Below are 20,776 nucleotides of genomic sequence, written 5' to 3'. Positions count from 1 at the left end.
TCCAGAAGTAAAATGAATGTTTATATAAGCATAATTTTAAAGAATAAAAAATCAAATAATTTGAAATAAAACGTAGATGTGGTTAATAATTGATGGATTTTGATTGCAACAATATTATGTAAGTTTAGGAATTGTGAAGATTTATGACTCGTTTGGTAACGTTCTTATTCTCTGTTTCTTGTTTCTTGTTCCCTATTTTCTGTTTCTTCTTTTTTAAGAACAACAAACAGTAATGCGTTTGACAACTGTTTTTTGTTTACTGATTTTCTTCTAGATTTATTTTTTATTTTTCACATCTACTTTTAATTAAACATTAAACAAAAATATAGCTCAATCTATCAAACATAAAAAATAAAATTATCAAAAGTTTATTCATTTAATACTAAGAAGTATCAATGCACGAATAAAAATAATAACATAAACATGAAATTATATTTATCCTTCAAATGTTGCAAAATTTGATTGGTAATATCATCTCTTACTCAGGCCATTTCTCTTCTTAATCCATCAATTTCAACAACCTCATTGTTATTTCGTGACATCTAGAATTTAATATTAATTTTAAAGTAAGTTATTATGTCTTCAATATTCAGAATTGAAAGAAACAAAACAAAATATAACCTTTAACTCTACTACCTATGATGCTTTAGAGAAAAACCCACAACGAAAACCCAAAGAGGAAGACGAAAACTATGGATCCCACGAAGAGGAACAATCAGGCAAAAACTATGAATCCGACGAAGAGAAATAGTCTAGTGAAGAGGAAGAGTTCGGGTTGTCGAGGAGGACGATGAGAGGTGAAGAGGAAGATGGTGTGCAGAGAAAAACGATGAGTGAAAGAGGAAGAGGATGATTATTTGGGGAATACGATGAAGATAAAAGAAAAAGGAGACCAATAAAAAATAATTAAGAAAAAGGAAAATGAAACAAATAAAAATAATTGAGAAAAATGAAAATGAAACAAATAAAAATAATTGAGAAAAATGAAAAGGAAACCAATAAAAATAATTGAAAAAAAGAAAAGAAAACCGATAAAAATAATTGAGAAACAGGAAAATGAAACCAATAAAAATAATTGAAAAAAGAAAGAAAACCGATAAAAATAATTGAGAAACAAGAAAATGAAACCAATAAAAATAATTGAAAAAAAGGAAACCAATAAAAATAATTGAGAAAAAAGAAAAAAATAAAAATAGTTTGAGAAAAATGAAAGGAAACAAATAAAAATAATTGAGAAAAAGGAAAAGAAACAAATAGAAATAAGTTGAGAAAACCAATAGAAGCAATTGAGAAACGGAACAGAAAAAACTACTTTTTTTTGTTTCCAATAATTCTTTATAAAATGAGAAACGTTTCTATTTTTTTTTAAACGAGAAACAAGAAACGTTATCAAACATTTCCGTTTCTTAAAAAGTGAAAACAGAAACAAGAAACAGGAAACAAGAACATTACCAAACGAACACTTAATAAATCTATAGTCGTTTTTCTTTTATTTTAGATCATGGAGTGTTATGATTTGCCGGTGACTTCCAAGTATCGAAAACCTTTTTCTTCATATGGCAGGTGTGTAAGGACCAAACCATTGTAATTTTTATTATTATTGTCATGTGAACAACGATGCATTTTCTTCGCTCATATTGTATCTATAAGATTATTTTATTTTTAATAAAAAAATAAAAAGCTTGAAATAACATTTTGTTTTTTTTTTCTTCCAAATATATTGGTGAAGTGTTAGTTAAGAGTTGTAATTTAATTGTTATGTTGGACATTATCCATGACCCCACTTGAGACCATGGTCCAACCTTAAATATTAAATCACATAAAAATATAATATAACTAAAATAAAATTTGTATCTTATTTAATTAATTTTATTTTATATTTCCAAACAATTTTTTTTATTTGATGATTCTCTTTTCTCAATTTGATGTTGGGTGAAATAAATAATAATAGACAATTTTTTTTCTTATTAACATGATTTTTTAAATTAAATTAAGAAAAAAAATGTTCCCATTTGCATGTCCAACATTATTATATAGGGTTAGGGTTTGAATTAAAAGGATACTATATTTTTAAAAAAATATACCAAACTAAAAATAGATATATTATATGATAATATATTCATGAGATGTAATTAAACTCCTTAACTAAGATTTACCAAATTTTCTAACACACATGTGGAGTGTAGAAAATGGAATTTTTTACTTAAAAGTTGATAGTGAGTATTATATCGATTCAACTTATATACTTATCATTTTGACTACAAAATGGATTATTCATTTGAATTTTGAATTCACTTTTTCATTAGATACGTATTTTTGAAATGAATAAATATAGAATAAGCAAATTAAGATAAAGTAATTCGAACTTTTAAGAATTTATTAGCGTTTTGATTTTATTGGTTAAGTTTCGATTTACATAAAAAATACTCTTTTGAATTTATCTTAGAAAAAAAGCTCGTGGAATAATAAAACTTTTTATTGACTAACATCAGCATGATTCAACGAATTATGAAGTTAGAGGTTTAAATCTCCCAACTTATCTATAGTTCGACTAAAAAAACCTTAGGTATACATTTACCGGATTCAAGTTGAATTTAAAAAAGAATATATTTGTAGGTAAAACTTTTGAATAGATAATAAAATTGTAAATGGTAAAATAATGCTTAGTTTTGGAATCTAAAATATTCCATCACAACTACAGTCGCTTATAATAAATAAATAAACCACAACTATAGTCGCTTATAATAAATAAATAAACCCTAAACAAATTTGACACGGTTTCTTTTTTCCATATATATATAAAAAAATGCATCATTACGAAGGAGGGTCATAATTTAACTTTTAACTTAGAAAGAAATTGATAATGACTTAATCAATCAAATTATATTCGCATCAAAACTAAAGTGAATGATTAATGTCAATTTGTTAGTACATATTGATATCATATTAAAAAAATCTCGTTCAATTGAGGTATAAATATCACTTTATTGTCCTATACCTTTCTTAAACATTTTTTTTTCTTCTTTCCCCTTTTCCTTTGAACTATCAACTTCAAAAACTTTTTGTGCTCCAAGTGAAATTTTTATATGTTAGATTTCATTTACTATAAATTTCTATGACAATTTAATTTTGATGCAAATAAAGAAATAAATACTTTCATGATTATCAAAGTACAAATTAAAAATACTTTGAAAAATTAAAAAGTACAAACTAAAAAGGACCCACATATGATAATAATGTTTTTTGTTTTATATTTCAAAAACACAAAGTTTGTCATCAAATCCCCAACTATATATATATGTATGTATGTATGTATTTTCTATTTTCTCTATTAAGGATAGTGGGCAATTTGGATGGTTTTTATATTTCTACTTTCATTTCAATTTTGTCTCCATATCTTAAGTTTTTTTTTCTTCATATCCTTATACTTTAATTTATTTATCCAATAGTCCCTACTATTAATTAGTAATTAATTTTAGAAAATCATGGACTATATTGCCAAAGTAATAATTCACTGTCAAAACCCCATCCACTCAATTCTTCTATCACTTCTTCTTGTCACATTTAATTTAACACTATTTATTGCACATTGAGATTAATTGCATTTAACACAAATACAAGATTTATACTCTTCCACAATTATCAATTTAGTTTAAACTCTTAACGTATGAAATTGAGTTTGAGAGTATTAAACTTCGGTTCTCGTAAGTATCCAAAATAAAATATAATAGAGATCAAGTTTAAGTTGATACAATTATAAATTTTATGGTTTAAATTGATTAAAGTCGATAGACTGGTAAATATTTAGGGTTTAAAATGATATAAACTCCCGAAATTTAGAAGTGTAAATTGTTAATTGTTTCCAACAAATATTATTGATATTTTGACTATTTGAACTATGTTTATGTTCGATGAAAGGAAGATTAATTTCTAGTACTACGGTAGTATCATACTCCTTTCCTTATAATTTACGCTATAAATTTGTCTTCGTAGATCTCATCCTGTTTATAAAAATGTACTGATATGACACACAATAGATAAAGGTAGTATGAAAAAGACGTTCCGTGCGATGGTATTATCGAAAATTTTCCCATGAAAGGGCGTTGAGAGGAACAAATGAAGGGAGGTGGAAGCCAACAAACAAGAAGTTAAGGTAAGTAGGGGCCAATAATGTGAGAAATAGTTTTTCTCTTTTTTTTTTTTTTCTTTCTTTTGCTTTTGGGGAATTGGGTGGTTGGGTGTGAAAAGGGCCACTTGCCCTTTGATTCAAAGGGTGAAAATGATGCCCATACCCTATTCATTCAATTGTCCATCTCAAGAATATAATAACTAAAATAATAATAATAATAATAAAAAAAAGAAATAATAAAGGAATTTTGGATGGCCAAAGGGTAGGGATAGGAAAACAAATTAAATATAATTGGGTCCTACATCATTTAGTTCCCCCATGAGGGTAAGCCCTTTGCCCTCATTGTGTTGTGTTGTCTCATTGATCTTTCTTTTATTACCATTATGATTCCCTCTTTACCCCTTTTGATGAAAAATAAAATAATAATAATAATAATAATAATAATAAAGTTTGAAAGGACAATTTGTCTTACTCTTCAATAATTTTTCTTCCCTTTCTCCATCTATCCATCCATCCATACCCTATTCTACATTTAACTTACTCGCATATACATACGTACATATACTCGTCCAACGTTTCTTTCACTCTTTTGTCTCGAGCTACGCTGTTGTAGATCTATCGTACTCGTGATTTCAAAGAAGAAAAAAAAGAAAGAAAACAAATGTTCATGATATGGGGACTTGTTTCGAATGTATCTAATTAATTAATTACTTAATACTATGTAAATGTAAATGTAAAGACTTTATATACTTATGAAAAATAATAAGGTTATTTATTTAAATTGTTTTTAAAAGGGAAAATGGAAAAGAGAAAAAGAAAGAAAAATTAGTAATTTGAATTGGTGGGCCAAAGAAAATGGGTAGCCTTAGATGAATGAAGCCCATTTAATGACCCTAAAAGGAGAAATCCAAGACTTGCATTCATGCCAAGTTGAAATAATTGTTTCATTTTAACATGTTTTTTTTTAATCATATATATATATATATATATATATGTGCATATGTAAAGAAACATGTTTTAAAATGTTTGATACTTTGACATGAAAAATAAACAAAGAGGAGATAATTATTTGTAGCGTACGTAGTAATTAAAACATGACATATACTCTCTTTTATTAAAGTTAAATATATAATTCTTGATCCCACGCTCGTACTTCACTTTATGTAAAAGAGAACACTCGATGGACTACGTTATTTCAAAATTAACAGTGCATTATTCTTTTTTTGTTTTTTTATCCCTGACGAGCATTTTAACAAACGACGTTAGTATTTGCAATGTTGAGTCTAAAGATGGTACGGTGTAGATACTTCTATTGAAACATAATTTTGGTTGTTAGAACATAGATTATTAGTTGAATAAAGTGTATGTTAAAACGATTATAACTCAATTGACATTGAAAAAATGTATCATCTGCTCCAAAGTTAAAAGCTTGATCTCTCTATCCAATATTGTAAAAGGAAATGAGTTTAAAATTTTAAATTTCAAAGACATGAAATTGAAATTTTAGAACTCGAATTGTCAAATATGTTTTAGGTCTCGATTTTCATTATAAAAAACCTAATAGTTTCATTTTTTTTTAAAAAAAAAAACTTTAAGGATGGTTTTGAAACAAATATGAAAAGTCAATTGTAATATTATTATTTCAAAATAAGAATGAGCCGTTTTCCCAACCAAGTTGGTCATGACGTCGTTAGATTCCGATTTTAATGTAACAACTACGTAAACAAATCAACTTCAACAATAAATGTTACACATTTATCGAATAACTCCATCTTAGAACTCTATATTTCAAAGATTCACACACAAACTTACTAACTCAAACATGTCTGCCATAGACTTATTAACTTCGTGTTCCGAGTCGAATGCATCCCTAAATGTATAATTTTTTAAACAAATAGCAAAGTCAAGGGGTAATTTTCCTTCAAAAGTTGAATGGACTTACGGATTGTAGAGTGCGGCCCACAATAAGTGAAATTGGGCCATTGGGTTAGATATTCTCAAATTTCATCCTAATTATTTACCTTTCGTCCATTTTTTTTTTTAAAAAAAACAATGTTTCTATATTTTGCTATATTTAATCGAGTGTATAGTAACATTTTAAAAATTTATCAATAGTAGACTCAGATAAAATAAATTGTATAATGAGTGTTTTGATTGAAGAGTTAGAAAATATAATATTGTGAATTTCATTTTTTGTTTGATTTGAGAAGTTTGTCGGTTCTATAACTGAAACAATATCAATTTTATGATTTATTAACTTTGTTGACACGGTAAGATCTAAGAGTTCAAACTCTCACTTCTTACCTCAAAGAAAAATATCTAATGCGTACATACTATTTCCTTTGTTTATTTTACACGTCAGCAAATGACTTATTGATTCATTGAATATTTTATTGTGCATATCCATGCCATTTTTAAAAATTGCTTAGCCAATGAAGGATGAAAATTTTCTCCCAAATACTCTAATGTCCATTTTATTATATTGTAATAATATCAATTTTAAAAACGCTTCACACAACCCTTGGAATCTTAGAAATGAGATATACATACCATTAGGGATAAAGATTGCAAATAATTAATAATAATAATAATAATAATAAAAAAAAAAAAAAGAATAGTAGATTTGGATCTTATAAGTTTTAACATATTTTAAAATTTAATGGGTGTTACATTTAAATTTGTATAATATTAATCATGAGGTTGACATTTTATATTTCATATTGCAATCCTCCCTACCATATTGCCTAATCTTCACCATTTTATTGAGATTCACCAAACCTCCTTTTAACCATTCTATTGGATTCTTTTCCCATTTCAACATTTTTGCATTTTTCCATTATATTATTAATATTGTCAAAGTCAATCAAGTGTCCAAATAACATATGTGTTTAATATCTCTAATAAATTTTGTAACGAAATTTATATTAGTCATTATCAATTAATCAATTAATTATACTAATTTTATTGTCATTATGAACATAACTCAATTGGATTTTATTCTTCACCTCTAAGTCTACATATTTATAAATGATAATAATAACAATAATTATATTAAAATGCATTAAGTTTAGAGAAGTGGAAATTGTTAATTATCATCAACCGACGAATATCTTAGTTGTGGACGTGCGGAAATATATAACAAATCCATACTTTAATGTATTATAAGAAAAGCAAAGCGAGAATTTGATTAAATCAAATATTAATTGTTGTTGTTGTTGTTGAGAGTTTGAGGGTGATTTGGAACGGATTGTTTTTTGTTTTGAACAATTTCTTAAACATTGTTCACGGTTTGATATATATTAAGGCAAAGCATTTTATTTAAAAAATTGTGGAACTTTGGAGGGTAGTAGTGCATGGCAATGGTGGCAAATGGAAAATGGATGGAAGAAGAAGCAGAAGACTAATATATATTAAATTCAGTTTCATGTCAAGCACGTTCAAGGCGGTGCCCAACCCAACGATTCAAGCGAGAACAACGCCTTTGATGAATTTGGACTGCCAGATGAACCAACCCATCATTTTTCAATTCAAAATTCCAATCATGGCGTATCTAGAATTTGATTTCATTCCTCTTACCACTTATGCTTATAAGTACCTGATTTTATTTAGACCCATCACCGGAAAATGGCTAGGAAACACACCCGATTGCAGAGGGTGAGAATTTCTCAATCCTCCGGTTGTTTTCAGGTATGTTTCCGGCAAATTCGAACCAGACCCACCGTCGATTCGATTCAGAATTTTCAGAGGGAGGAACTTTTAGGGGATGGGTATTGCACGGGAAGTGTGAAATCTGTGGCTCAGATTGGTAATAAAATAATGGTTGTGGTTGATTCTAGTTTTGAGGGTAAAGGAGCTCTTGAATGGGCCTTGTCTCATGCTGTTCAGTCTCATGATTCTATTATTCTTCTTCACGTTTCTAAATCTTCAAAACAAGGTTAAACTTGGTCTAATATGTGTTGATTAGCTACTTTTTTTTTCTTCATGGAATTTCTGTTTTTCTGAAGGTGTTGATGTTTTGCAGGCGTTGTGTTTGATGAAAAGCTTGACATGAAGGCTTATCAGCTTCTTCTGTCTTTGAAGAATATGTGTCAAATGAGAAGGCCAGGAGTAAGTTTCTGTGATACCTTTCAATTTTTTTTCCTTATGAGTCTAGAAGGAAAGATTGGTTGGTAGATAACAATGAACTAGTGTAAGAATACGTTGTCGTGTTTTCTATTTTCTTTTCCACGTGAATGTAGAGATGAAGAGAGAACCGATTGACAGGTAACAATACATAATCATAATTAGTGTAGGATTATGTTGCTATGACAATGGGATCTTGGTGTTTCTGTGTTACTCCATGTAACAGTAAGATATTGTCCACTCTAACTTAATCCGTTAATTTTGCTTTTAAATTCTGCACAAGAGGTGTTCATGATTATATCTGAATCAATAGAGAAGCTGTCCTTTATATAGTAAGGATCTTCTCCATGCAAAAGCTCTGAACCATATGAAACTCTGCTTGCATCCCTAACTTAGCTTAAGTTGGGCTGATGATTTCTACCATGTTACGTCAACTCTCTTTAATTTGTTCCTTCTATATGGGATTAGGTGCTAGTTTGAATTTTTGGCTTAGATATCAGTTGATGTGGATTCTAAGCAGAATGAGTTAACTAAAGAAACACGGCACTCGATGTTACAACAAAAATTAAGCGGAAAGAATTATTATTTAATTTCAGGTTCAAGTGGAGATGGAATTCCTACAGGGGAAGGAGATGGGTCGTGTGATTGTAGAAGAAGCCAAGAAACAGCGAGTGTCTCTGTTGGTTCTTGGGCAAAGAAAGCAATCTCCATTCCGGTCACTGATAAAGAAGTTCAGTACAAACAAGAGAAGGAATCATGGAGGGATTGTGGAGTACTGCATCCAAACATCTTCATGCCTGACCATTGCGGTGAGGAGGAAAAGCAAGAAAGTCGGAGGATATTTGATCACTACAAAAAGTCACAAGAATTTCTGGCTTTTGGCTTGAATCTGTATGTTATAATTTCTTCTTTCAGCTGCCATTGTTGTTTTTGTAGAGAAAAACAAGATGGAAATGGCGAGGCTTCTGATACTGCAAGTCTTATCTAGCCTCACTTTTTGCTTCTTTAATGACAATGGAGTGGCTGTATTACTCAAAAGTAGAAAACCCAAGAAAAAAAATGATATAGAAATTTGTAAATTGATCCTCTTTTTGTCACTGTTATTTGATCCAAAGTAGAAAATTATCATAGATTTGGGAGGGAGCCTTTGCTGTCTCTGTCTTATACATGAGAGTATAATTCAGTCTTATTGGTAAAAAAGTAATAATAAAATGAACACAGTTATTGTCTTGAATTCCCAAAGATGATGTAGTAATCCTTACAAAATTTAACACTAGAATGATTCCAGAACAAGTGGTTCTTGTTAACTTCAAATCCTTCGCTGCTTAGATTCTTGTCGAAGAATACGAGTCTGTCATCATTTTGAGCATAACTCAACTAGTTAAGATATATCTGCACAACCAAAAGGTTAGATTTTTTTTCCTTTCCCTATCATGTTTTGTTTGAGAATGCACTGAAAGGTGAATCTTATGAACTAGAAAATAAACTTAGGCGAGGAAGGTTAGTTTATGAGATTGTAATGGCCAAACAACCATGATATGATAGCATCTTTGCTTTGACTGTGAATCAAAATGAACAGATTTTAGCCACAAAATCTTCAGTGACTCATTGGTAAGGGAAAAACCAGTTGGATTCCGACAGATACTGATAGAAACAGGGCCAAGTTAATCCCAGTTTGTACCCTTCTCATCATACACTTCTGGTCTGTAGTTAAAGCACTGAAAATTTAAAAATCCTTACCTCAAAGCTTAGTTGGAAAAGACTCTTATACATTTTTGCTTGTGGGTTGTAAGTTGTTTGGATACATGCTTTCCCTATCCTCTCTGAAGTTGAGCTTATAGTTAAGGCTCTGAAAGTTGAAAAATCCTTACCTCAAAAGCTTAGTACGAAAAGACCTTTTTTTTCACATATTTACTTGTTGGTTGTTTGGCTACAGTCTTTCCCTATCCTATTTGAAGTTGAGATTGTAATCAAGGGCTTTGAAAGTTAAAAAGTTCCCACTTAAAAGGCTTGTAGGAAAAAGACACTTTATAGATATTTGCTTGTGGGTTGTTTGGCCAGTCTTTCCCTATCCACTCTGAAGTTCAGTTTATAGTTAAGACTTCGAAAATTGAAAAAAAAACTCCACCTCAAAAGTTTAGAAGGAAAAGACTCTTTCTACACATTTGCTTGCGGGTAGTTTGGCTACAATCTTTCCCCATCCTTTTCGAAACTTGGGATTGTAGCTAAGGTTCAGAAAGTTGAAATATTCTCATCTCAAAAGTTTAGTAGGAAAAGACACTTTCAACACATTTGCTTGTGGGTTGTTTCGCTAAGTTGAGCTCATAGTTAAGCTTCTGAAAATTGAAAAATCCTCACCTCAAAAGCTTGGTAAGAAAACATTCCTTCTAGATATTTGTTTGGGGGTAGTTTGGCTACAGGTTTTCCCCATCCTTTCTGAGTTTGGGATTGAAAACCATCCCAAGTTAGGCTCAGGGAAGTAGTTGGGTTTTGGCTATAGTAATTTGTCATTACTTGACTCGTTTAAGGTAGAGATAATTGTCCTCAGAAACCAAACAGGAAGCTAAAGTTAAATGCTGTGTCGGCGCAGGGCATGGTTTGGTTTTTCACAGCAGCAACATAGTTTCTCTCTTTTACTTAGGTGGCTGATTAAAGTTGCCTTGGATCTTTCGGTTCTCTCTTTTTTTTCTTAAATTGGGTGTAACAAAAATCTTCCTTCTGACATTCCTTTGGCTTTCATTTTTCATTAATTACCTTATCGTTTTATTATTATAAAATTCTCCATATCATTTCTGGATGCCTTAAAATATATTAAATTGGGTTGCCATTTATTGTTTTTAGACCTTCCCAAGCAAAGTATAAAAAATACCCTACAATTTAATAGACTGATGGGCAACTTTAGGAATGTGTCATTTGGGCAAGTAATCTTTTGAGGCATAAAGTCTGGAAGGTAGTTTTATATATAGTTACTATCATATTTTGAGAGTGTAATCTTTCATCAATCGGATACAACCTCTCTAAGTGGTTGGTCACGTTGTGTTGTGTTTTTAGTTATTTTTTTAGCTCTCTTGTTGTTATGATTGTGCATTGACCTCAGCCTGTGAGATCTCTTTTTTATATTGTAATTTAATACCCTTGGAAAAAAATTTTGAACGCATTTAATGCCTCGATTAATTCTCCAAATTATTGTTGTTTGAACAAATTTTTTGGATGGATAATCTTTACATTTTAAAAAAGATTGGGAATTCTAATTTTCTAGTCAATAATCCTAGAGTGTTTGAGTTTTGAGTAATCTATATCTATACTGTATATAAAATGATAGAAGTTAGAGAAATTTTTTAGTCTCATTTTAGTCTTTCATTATAACTTTCTTTTTGTCTTATCTTAATGGCAATTTTCATAATTCTAATGTTTGTGACCATTTTCACATTAACAAGATAGAAGTTCCTTTTCATCTCCTTATTATAATTTTTCTAAAAAATTTAAAATTTTCTCTCCAATTAATTATGTCATTTAAATTTATCCAAATCCATTCACATTTCTCTTTTATCCTTTAATTTTCTATCTCCCAACTATTCACATTTCTTTATCTCATATTAATTCTTTTGCATCTCTTTCAACTTTTCAAATTCTTCATTTTCAAATCTTTGGTATAAATATTTATTTTTTTTAAAAAAAATCCCACTCATGTTCACAACTCAGAGCAAAATGTCAGGTTGAAGATGAAAAGCAAATCAAATTATTCTTTTCCATTATCTTCTATTTTTTATATAAAAGTATGCTTGTGTATATTTCTTACGGAAGTTTGGGAAACTTGAACCACCAACTCCGTGGTTGACATGTAGATGTATGTATGCTCTTTATGTTTAAATTATGTAACATTAAAAATCCAATGTAACAATGGGAATTTTGCTCATGTTTTTTTTTATTAAAGCTATTATAAATTTTGAGATAGTATATTATGATATTTCTAAATAATTTATTCATTTTCCACTCATTACGATGAGAATATAAAAATGATATAAATAAGAAAATAGTGAAATGACTATTCTAATTTTATAAACTTAAGTTAAAACTATAATTTTTCATGTGTGATTTTCACGTGCGTGACAACGCGTTATTTACTAGTGAGTTTAAAAGTTCTATAGATAGCGTTAGTTTTTTGGTTGATGGAAGTAATTTAAAAAAATGTTGATGTGAGATTTGAAATTAAAAAAAAAAACAACAAAACAAACAAAAAAACACATTTTTTTTCCCACGAGCTAACGCTCACCCATAGGAGCGAAGATCAATCTATCACATAAGCTTTTATCACCTATAGATGACATATATTATAATCAAAGTTTATCAGTAATAGTCATCTATTGTCGATAGATCAACTAGGATATATGTAATTTTTAGTTAATAAAAGCGGATATTTTAAAATTTGTTGTGATTTGTAGAGAAAAACGAAAGTACACCAATAAGACAATTCTATAACTCACAAAATGATATTCATATATGGTACTCGAAGGGAATGCTATCTTATCTGTCAAAGATGTAAAAGTGCTTATTGAAATGGCAAGTCAACTAAAAACAAGAATAAATTATTTGCATGACAAATCCATGATAGACTTTTTTTGATAAATACAAAACTATACGATAAGTCAATTGCTTGCGAGATGAAAATTTATTGATGAGAGAATGATATTTCTATATAAATCGATAAGAAAATATCATAATCAATGTTAAACTCTAGTATAAATCTATTATTACTAAGTATTAGTCTATTACTCTAATAGACTCTGATGAGAATGAAATTGAAAAGAAAGTTAAATTTAAAAGAAAATCACTTTACCATATTTGTAAATTTTGCCCATTTTGTTATTTACTATAAATACTCGAATATTAGATCATGTTAAGCCATAGAAAATATTGGCAAAATTTAAAATTTAGGTTATAAATATTTGTACATCAACTTAGTTTAGCTCACATATTAACATATAAATCTTCGTTGAAAATATTTTGAATATTAAGATAATTCTTTTACCTATCTTGTTTAAAAATTTTAGATCTAATTTCTATTTAGTCTTTAAGTTTCAAAATATTAGGTTTTAAGTTATGTAGTTTTGAGATCGTTTTCACTTTTTTGGAAACTAACCATAATCGCAAAAAACACCGACAAATATAGAGAAGAACCAATCCGAAATAACACAAGAACTCCTACCCACATTTTTAGAGACTGGAAGAAGAAATGGGAATAAAACTCCTCCGATTGCCATGCACCAGGGCCGCCTAAGCCAAGCAATGAACTAACCCATTCTTCGAGCATGGACATCAACCAAAAGGCTGCACATGGATATCGAGCCAAGACCTCAATTTGGTTTCCTTGAATTTAATTTCAATCTAGCCTACATATTTCAAAATGTTACAATTTTAACTTTGAGATCCGAATTTTGTTTCAACTTGGTTCCTAGGTTGCAATATTAACACTCTTTTAACCTCAAGCTTTCACTAAATAACTTCAATTTTTGACATTAGTGTTTGCTTGTTGATTAATTTAAATTTAATTTTAATAGAGATGGAAATGCATGAAAATTTAATTAATTATAATTTTTTAATTAACTAATAGAGATTAATACTGAATATAAAAAATAACCGAATGAAAAATAAGATTAAAAAAAATGTAAATATTCAAATATAAAGACCAATTTGAAGAAACATACAAAAAGTGTAATATATTGAAATTTAAATACATCTAAGAACTAACGATGAAATGAAAACTAAACTTACAATAGAACAAAATGTCTTTATTTCTCTCGTGTTTTTAACGAAGATATCACTCAAATATATAGATGCCTTTGGTAGATTATTATTTTTTTTTTTTGTCAATATCTAAGAAACAATAATTAAGAAAAAAGGAAATCTTTGCATTTGCAAATGGAAAAGTACATTGTGACATGTCAACCAACCATTAACCAAAATCCATTTTTCAATTTTGCATTTTCTTTCACCATTTCTTACAATCCTTAAATGATGTATAATTGTTTAATACCAATACATAATACTTTTAATTAAATGAAACTAATCTACCAAAAACCCTTATTTTATATAACAAACAAAGAGCCCAACAAAGCAAATGATATAAAGATTCCAATTTGATCACAAAGATCTATAGAGAAGGGAGATCAAACATAACCCAAGAAAAAGAAAAATGACCTTCAACAGTGAGGAAGTTGAAAAATCCTTAGTGGGGGAAAAATGGAATCGTAAATTTTGATGTAATTTTGCAGTGTGGCAACGATGGGGTTGCAAAAAATTGGATTTCGTATGGTAATTAGCATTCAAGGTAGCCTCGCTGGCTCATCAGGCAACTACAAAACCGCAGCACATGCTCCCATGAGCTGTGCTTTTCCTTAGCCTATGCCCCATTTGATACCCTTTTTTCATCTTTGAGAGAAACCGTTTTGTGAAATTCTGAATGTGATGATTACTGTTAGCTCACACAGATCAGCCTTACTCTTATTAGTCTTAGCCTTTTAGGACTGATTCTGATTCTGGGTACTTATTCTTTGCCTTCTCTTGGGTTTTTAGATTGAATAAAAAGGTGGGTATTTCTCAAGACTGAAGAGGGTGTATTGACTTGATCGAGATTAAGGGCCACAGTGGTTTTAGTGAGCAAAAGAATCCATATGGTGGAAGTTATTGTGTTTTTTTTATTGAATCTGGGAGATGGGTCGGTTCGGATTGATTTTGTGTTGAATTGAAGGAAGTAATCCGTGAAAGATGAGGCGGCGGCCGGCTGACTTTCGCCGCCCGGTTCGACGGAGGTTTTCGCATTGGATCTGGGCGCTTTTTGGGCTTTTCACAATCGTAGGACTCGTTTTGTTTGTAGTTCACCATAATCAGAGCGAAGATCGTATCGAACAGCCCGTCCTGGTAATACCTCCTTTTCACTAACTCTTCTCTACGTTTTGAGCTTCTTCATTTGGTTTGAATCGATGCCTTCATACTTGTGTTTGGCTGCATTATTCTTCACTCTGCTGCTGTTATATGATTGAATTCTATTGTTGTTGTTTTTGATTTAAGGTTTCTGAGCTCAATATGATCTAATCAGTTCCATTACATCTTAATCATGTTGATCTTTATGCATGCCTTGATTGACATTCCTTCAATGTTTCAATTAATTTTTCTTGCACAATTAGGAATGAAAGCATTGGGTAATAATTGGGTATGTATTAATGGGTATCATTATACTCTGACCAGTTCTGTTTTATCTTCTATACATTTATGGATATCAATTTTGTTAAGTAATCTTCCTGGCAAAGAGCGTTTAATATGACTTGATTAATATGTTGAGAAGTTTGATTTATATCAATTGTTTACTGGTTCCTGCACATATGAGTCTAATTTAGGTGGTCCTACTTTCATAAAGGACCACAACTTTAGAGTTGCTAGGAAATAATTAAGAGACAACACTTGCTTAAACCTTGATGTGGAATTTACTCTGAACTGATGCGAGAGTTAATGAGGTAATTGTCTAATTAGACTCTTAAGCCAATGAGATGGAAGTGGTTGGCAATGGCAGCTTGAAGAAGATGAACAGGAAATAAATTAAAGTCAAGCAATGTGGTCATGGCTTTAAATGCTCTGTTTAAAGAAGAGTAATAAAGAATGAGTAAGAGGTGAACCATTATTTGTTTGAAGTAGAGTCGAGCGTGGATAGGCCGGAGATAGATTAGAGTTGAGCAAAATAGATCTTGGGGATGCATGGGATTTCTGCTCTTAAATTTTTGATATCTCGTTGGAGTAATTCGAAGAATAATTTTTCATAGTTTTAGAATATTATGTTTAGAAAAGGGTAATGGGAGGAATTCAGTGTCATGGTTTTGGAATGTTTGGTGGTAATCAGTAATCACCATAGTTGGTTGAACATCATTGCTTGAAAGAAGATTAAAATAAAAGTTTAGTTGCTCTTACAAGGGCAATGGAAATATCATATGATGTCTTCTGGCTTGACTCTTGATTATAATCACTGCTGAAACAATTTTTCTATGTTATTTTCTTCCTGTTATTTAATGAGGTTAAATTTTGATATAGTTTTCTTTTAGATTGTAAAACCAATTTGCATTGCAATGGCTGCTTATCAACTGCTATATAGAATACCAAAAAGGGATAAAACATGAAGGGTCTAAAGTTGTTGCTGTGAAGTATTGACTCTGGCAAATGGTTGTTTATCATTTCATAGAGTATATATTTCAAATTGGTTGAAACAATAATCGCAAGTAATCTCAAAGTTGAGCCTGAATATGTGCAAGGGTAAAGGGACAAAAAATGAAGGGTTTAAAGTTGTTGCTGTGTAGTATTGACTGTGGCAAATGCTTGTTTATCATCTCATAGAGTATATAGTTCAAATTGGTTGAAACAATAATCGCTGAAGATGCTCAGGGGTAAAGAAACTCATAATAATAAGAGTAAAATATATATATTAGCAAATGCTGCAATTTCCAGGTTCGATATTTGTTTGTGACACCCTTAAAGAAACTTCTAATATCTCTGATGCACAGCACCTTGACACACCTAATTTCTTCTTAGAAGCACATGCATGGACATCAGCCATGATCCAGCGATAGGCAACATGTTGTTTTCTAAAAAGATTGGGATTTGGACACACGATTTAGTGGATTGGCAAGTTTGTTGTGTGTATATGGATGTAGTACCCTGGTTGTATCTCTTCATGTCATGTTTGGGAGTGGTTTTTGAAATGGTTAAAATCACTACAAAATATGCCTTTAGTCATTAGAAGTAAATTTGGTGATAACAAAAACCACATTAAAAAGTGTAAAACTTAACATTAAATGGATTTTGAATGATTAAAGGTATATTCCAGTTAAAAATGTACATCCATTGTCACTCCTCTTCCTTGGAAGCCAATTTATCGCAAATAATTGATTGGCAGGATGATTTGCTATTGATAATTGGCTAATCGGAGTTGTTCTGAGAATGTAGTTGCTGCTTATGCTAGAGTCATCTTTAAATTTTTCCCTTCTCTGTTTTCCATTGAATATGATTCCCTAAACGTTGATTTGTTGATTTCTGACATTGACCCCTCTTTCTTCAGGAGAGAAATTCACGACTTGAACAAGTTGCTCATGACAGATTAAATTTCACCGAAGAAATATCAAGTGCTACATCATTTTCGCGGCAATTAGCTGAGCAAATCACACTTGCCAAAGCTTATGTAGTTATCGCCAAAGAGCATAGCAATCTTCACCTTGCCTGGGAGCTCAGCTCCAAAATCAGAAGTTCCCAGCTATTGCTTTCTAAAGCTGTGATGAGAGGGGAACCCATCACTCTGGAGGAAGCAGAGCCAATAATCAAAAGCTTATCGTCTTTAATATTCAAGGCACAAGATGCTCATTATGATATTTCAACTACAATAATGACAATGAAGTCTCATATTCAAGCCCTTGAAGAGCGGGCTAACGCTGCCACGGTACAAAGCACAGTGTTTGGGCAACTTGCAGCTGAAGCTCTTCCAAAGAGTCTTCACTGCCTAAATGTGAAACTCATAGCTGATTGGATTAAATATCCTTCCTTTCAAGAAATAGCAGATGAGAAGAAAAACTCCCAGCGGGTCGTGGATAATAACTTGTATCATTTTTGCATATTTTCCGACAATCTTTTGGCCACATCTGTTGTTGTCAACTCCACTGTTTCTAATGCTGATCATCCAAAACAGTTGGTCTTCCACATTGTCACAAATGGGATCAACTATGGAGCTATGCAGACTTGGTTCCTTAGCAATGATTTTAAAGGATCCACAATTGAAGTTCAAAAGGTTGAGGACTTTTCTTGGCTAAATGCCTCTTATGCTCCCATTCTAAAACAAATGCTTGATCCAAACACACGAGCATATTATTTTGGAGGGCTTCAGGATTTGGCAGTTGATCCAAAACTGCGAAACCCGAAATATCTGTTGCTGTTGAACCATCTTCGGTTCTACATTCCAGAGATCTATCCGCAGCTAGAGAAGGTAGTGTTTCTTGACGATGATGTTGTAGTCCAGAAAGACCTCACACCACTATTTTCTCTTGATATGCATGGAAACGTGAATGGAGCGGTCGAAACCTGCCTTGAAGCATTTCATCGTTACTACAAGTACCTGAACTTCTCTAACTCAATCATAAGTTCAAAGTTCGATCCACAGGCGTGCGGATGGGCCTTCGGAATGAATGTGTTTGATCTAATTGCATGGAGGAAAGCAAACGTAACTGCTCGGTATCATTACTGGCAGGAACAAAATGCTGACGGTTTGCTTTGGAAGCCAGGCACTCTTCCTCCTGGCTTATTAACCTTCTATGGGCTAACAGAACCACTTGATCGAAGATGGCACGTTTTAGGATTGGGTTATGACCTGAACATCGACAACCGTTTGATTGAGAGTGCAGCTGTGATTCACTTCAATGGAAACATGAAGCCATGGTTGAAGCTGGCTATAACCAGGTACAAGCCTCTCTGGAAACGTTATATAAATGAAAGCCACCCTTATTTTCAAGATTGCATCACAAGTTAAAAACTGTATTACTAATTGATTGCAAGTCACTCAAGCAATCTCTTTGGCACTTCCAACAGATTTCACCAATGGTTTCATTGTAGATTCAAAAAGTAGACAATTTTGACTATGTTAGGAGGTTTTGTTTTCTCCACCCTAGTTCCTTGAGAAGAGAACCAACAAAAAAAAAAAAAAGATGATTTTTTATACATTAGAGAAGTTCAAATGTAATGAGGAAAATGGCCCTGTGAATCCATTTTTGCTCCCATCAGCAAGATGTAGATTTTCTTTCTTTCTTTTTTGTTTTTGTTTTTTTTTTCCTTTTTACTCCATGATCTTCAAGCTATAGATTATTATTATTATTATTATTATTATTATTATTATTATTATTATTATCATCACTATTATCATTATTATTTACTTGTCAATTTCTTTAATAATTTGTTCAAACATTTTAGTATGATGTAATTGAAATCAATTTATTGTTCATACATATGATTGTGTGCTTCAACTGAATCAAATACTATGTGAGGTTAGGCTTTTGATTCTTTTTTCTTAAATAGCTTCTAATGTTCATGCTGTATAACAAAAGGGATCTACTAATGCAACCCTTCAAAATGATGCCTTTGATGGGATCTTGCCTTGTTCTATTACATCAATCTAAGCAGAGTACTATGAAAGCTAATTATATTTTCTTCCTTAGGCCTCTCAACTCTTTTTCTTCAATAAGTTGGGTAAAAAAGTTCTTGAGATTGAATTTCTCGTTTGCCCTGTTTAAAGGTGTCACAACAAATTTTAAGTACTCAACATTTCATTCGAGGGTTAAAATACAATTTTGGTCTTGTCTATGTTGTCGATTTTTTTTTTGTTACATTAGCGTTTTTATTATAAATTTCAAATTTTCATTTGAATGTAACCTCTTGTTATTTAACTAATTTTGATAAAAAGAAAATTATTTTAAAAGTACTATAGTGATATTTTAACCTAAATTGAAATTACTATTGGGATTTCATAACTTGTAGTAGTACTACTCCCATTGGTTTTCTTCAACAACACTTTTTTCAACGTTCCCAAAAGTGGTTTGACTCATCTTTTGGAGTACTTTCAAGTTTTTGCTTTTGCTCCTTTGTTTCCACCGACAGAGGGTGACCTTGAAATGTGAAAACAAAAACCGATCAATACTATAAACCGGCACAATTCTCTAACCTTTTTATAATGTCTCTTGTAAAAAAACTTTTGTTAAAATAAACTAAAGTATTTATAAAATATAATAATGTATTACAACCAACAATGTTTAGCATATCATAATGAATATTTTAATATATTTATAAGTATATTAAAAAAATTTATCATTTATTTTTTAATACTTATTAAGATAAAAAAATTGTCAAAATAAATCATTTGAAAAAATATTTACAATTTATAGTTTAAAAAAAGTGTCTTTTTATAGTTTTGTTAGGAAAAATATAAATAGTTTGTCAAATTTTTCTATTTAAAAAAAAAACTCCTAAAGTATATACTAATTAATTATAATTAATCAAATTGCTAAATTTATTAAAACTAAAATTAAATTTTCACTTCAAAATTATTTTAAATGTAAAATTGAAGTTAAAATTTAAGGAATAAATTTAAACAAAACCCAAATTTTAATTGTAAAATTACGACATGTGACTAGATTATATTGAAACTAATCTTGAAACTTGATGACTAAAAGTGCTAACGTTTAGAAATCAAATGACTAATTAGTTTAAGGACATTTCAGATTACCTAGATATGTCTCTACTAATTTACGTCGATACATAAATTAAAGTTTTAAATTTCCAACCACATATTAGTTGAACTCGTAAGAAATAAATACATTCATTTTTAGACATGTTGAGCTAAATAGAGGGTCCAAGTAATAAATTTCTTAGCCCCCAAAGGCCAATAATTGGAAATGTGATGCATAGTTCTCTGATTTTGTTGGAATAGTCGATTTACATGTAAATTGA

The 20,776-nt window shown here is 30.6% G+C and overlaps 2 protein-coding genes across 2 annotated transcripts; both read left to right on the top strand.

The window, feature by feature from the left end:
* The first annotated feature begins 7,304 nt into the window (after nt 1–7,304).
* Nucleotides 7,305–9,348, top strand: LOC103494065 (uncharacterized). The gene is made up of 3 exons (XM_008455086.3): nt 7,305–8,063; nt 8,151–8,236; nt 8,848–9,348. Exons 1-3 carry the CDS (start codon nt 7,754–7,756, stop codon nt 9,136–9,138), a joined length of 687 nt encoding a protein of 228 aa, XP_008453308.1. The 5' UTR covers nt 7,305–7,753; the 3' UTR covers nt 9,139–9,348.
* Nucleotides 9,349–14,423: 5,075 nt separating this feature from the next.
* LOC103494066 (hexosyltransferase GAUT11) lies at nt 14,424–19,180 on the top strand. Its single transcript, XM_008455087.3, has 2 exons — nt 14,424–15,169; nt 17,352–19,180. The coding sequence occupies exons 1-2, from the start codon at nt 15,017–15,019 to the stop codon at nt 18,804–18,806; spliced, it is 1,608 nt and encodes a 535-aa protein (XP_008453309.1). The 5' UTR covers nt 14,424–15,016; the 3' UTR covers nt 18,807–19,180.
* Nucleotides 19,181–20,776: the final 1,596 nt, after the last annotated feature.

The sequence above is a fragment of the Cucumis melo genome, chromosome 2, assembly GCF_025177605.1.
Source record: "Cucumis melo cultivar AY chromosome 2, USDA_Cmelo_AY_1.0, whole genome shotgun sequence".
Taxonomy (NCBI): Eukaryota; Viridiplantae; Streptophyta; class Magnoliopsida; order Cucurbitales; family Cucurbitaceae; genus Cucumis; species Cucumis melo.
Note: the sequence above shows the minus strand (reverse complement) of the source record. Positions and strands in the feature narration are given on the sequence as shown.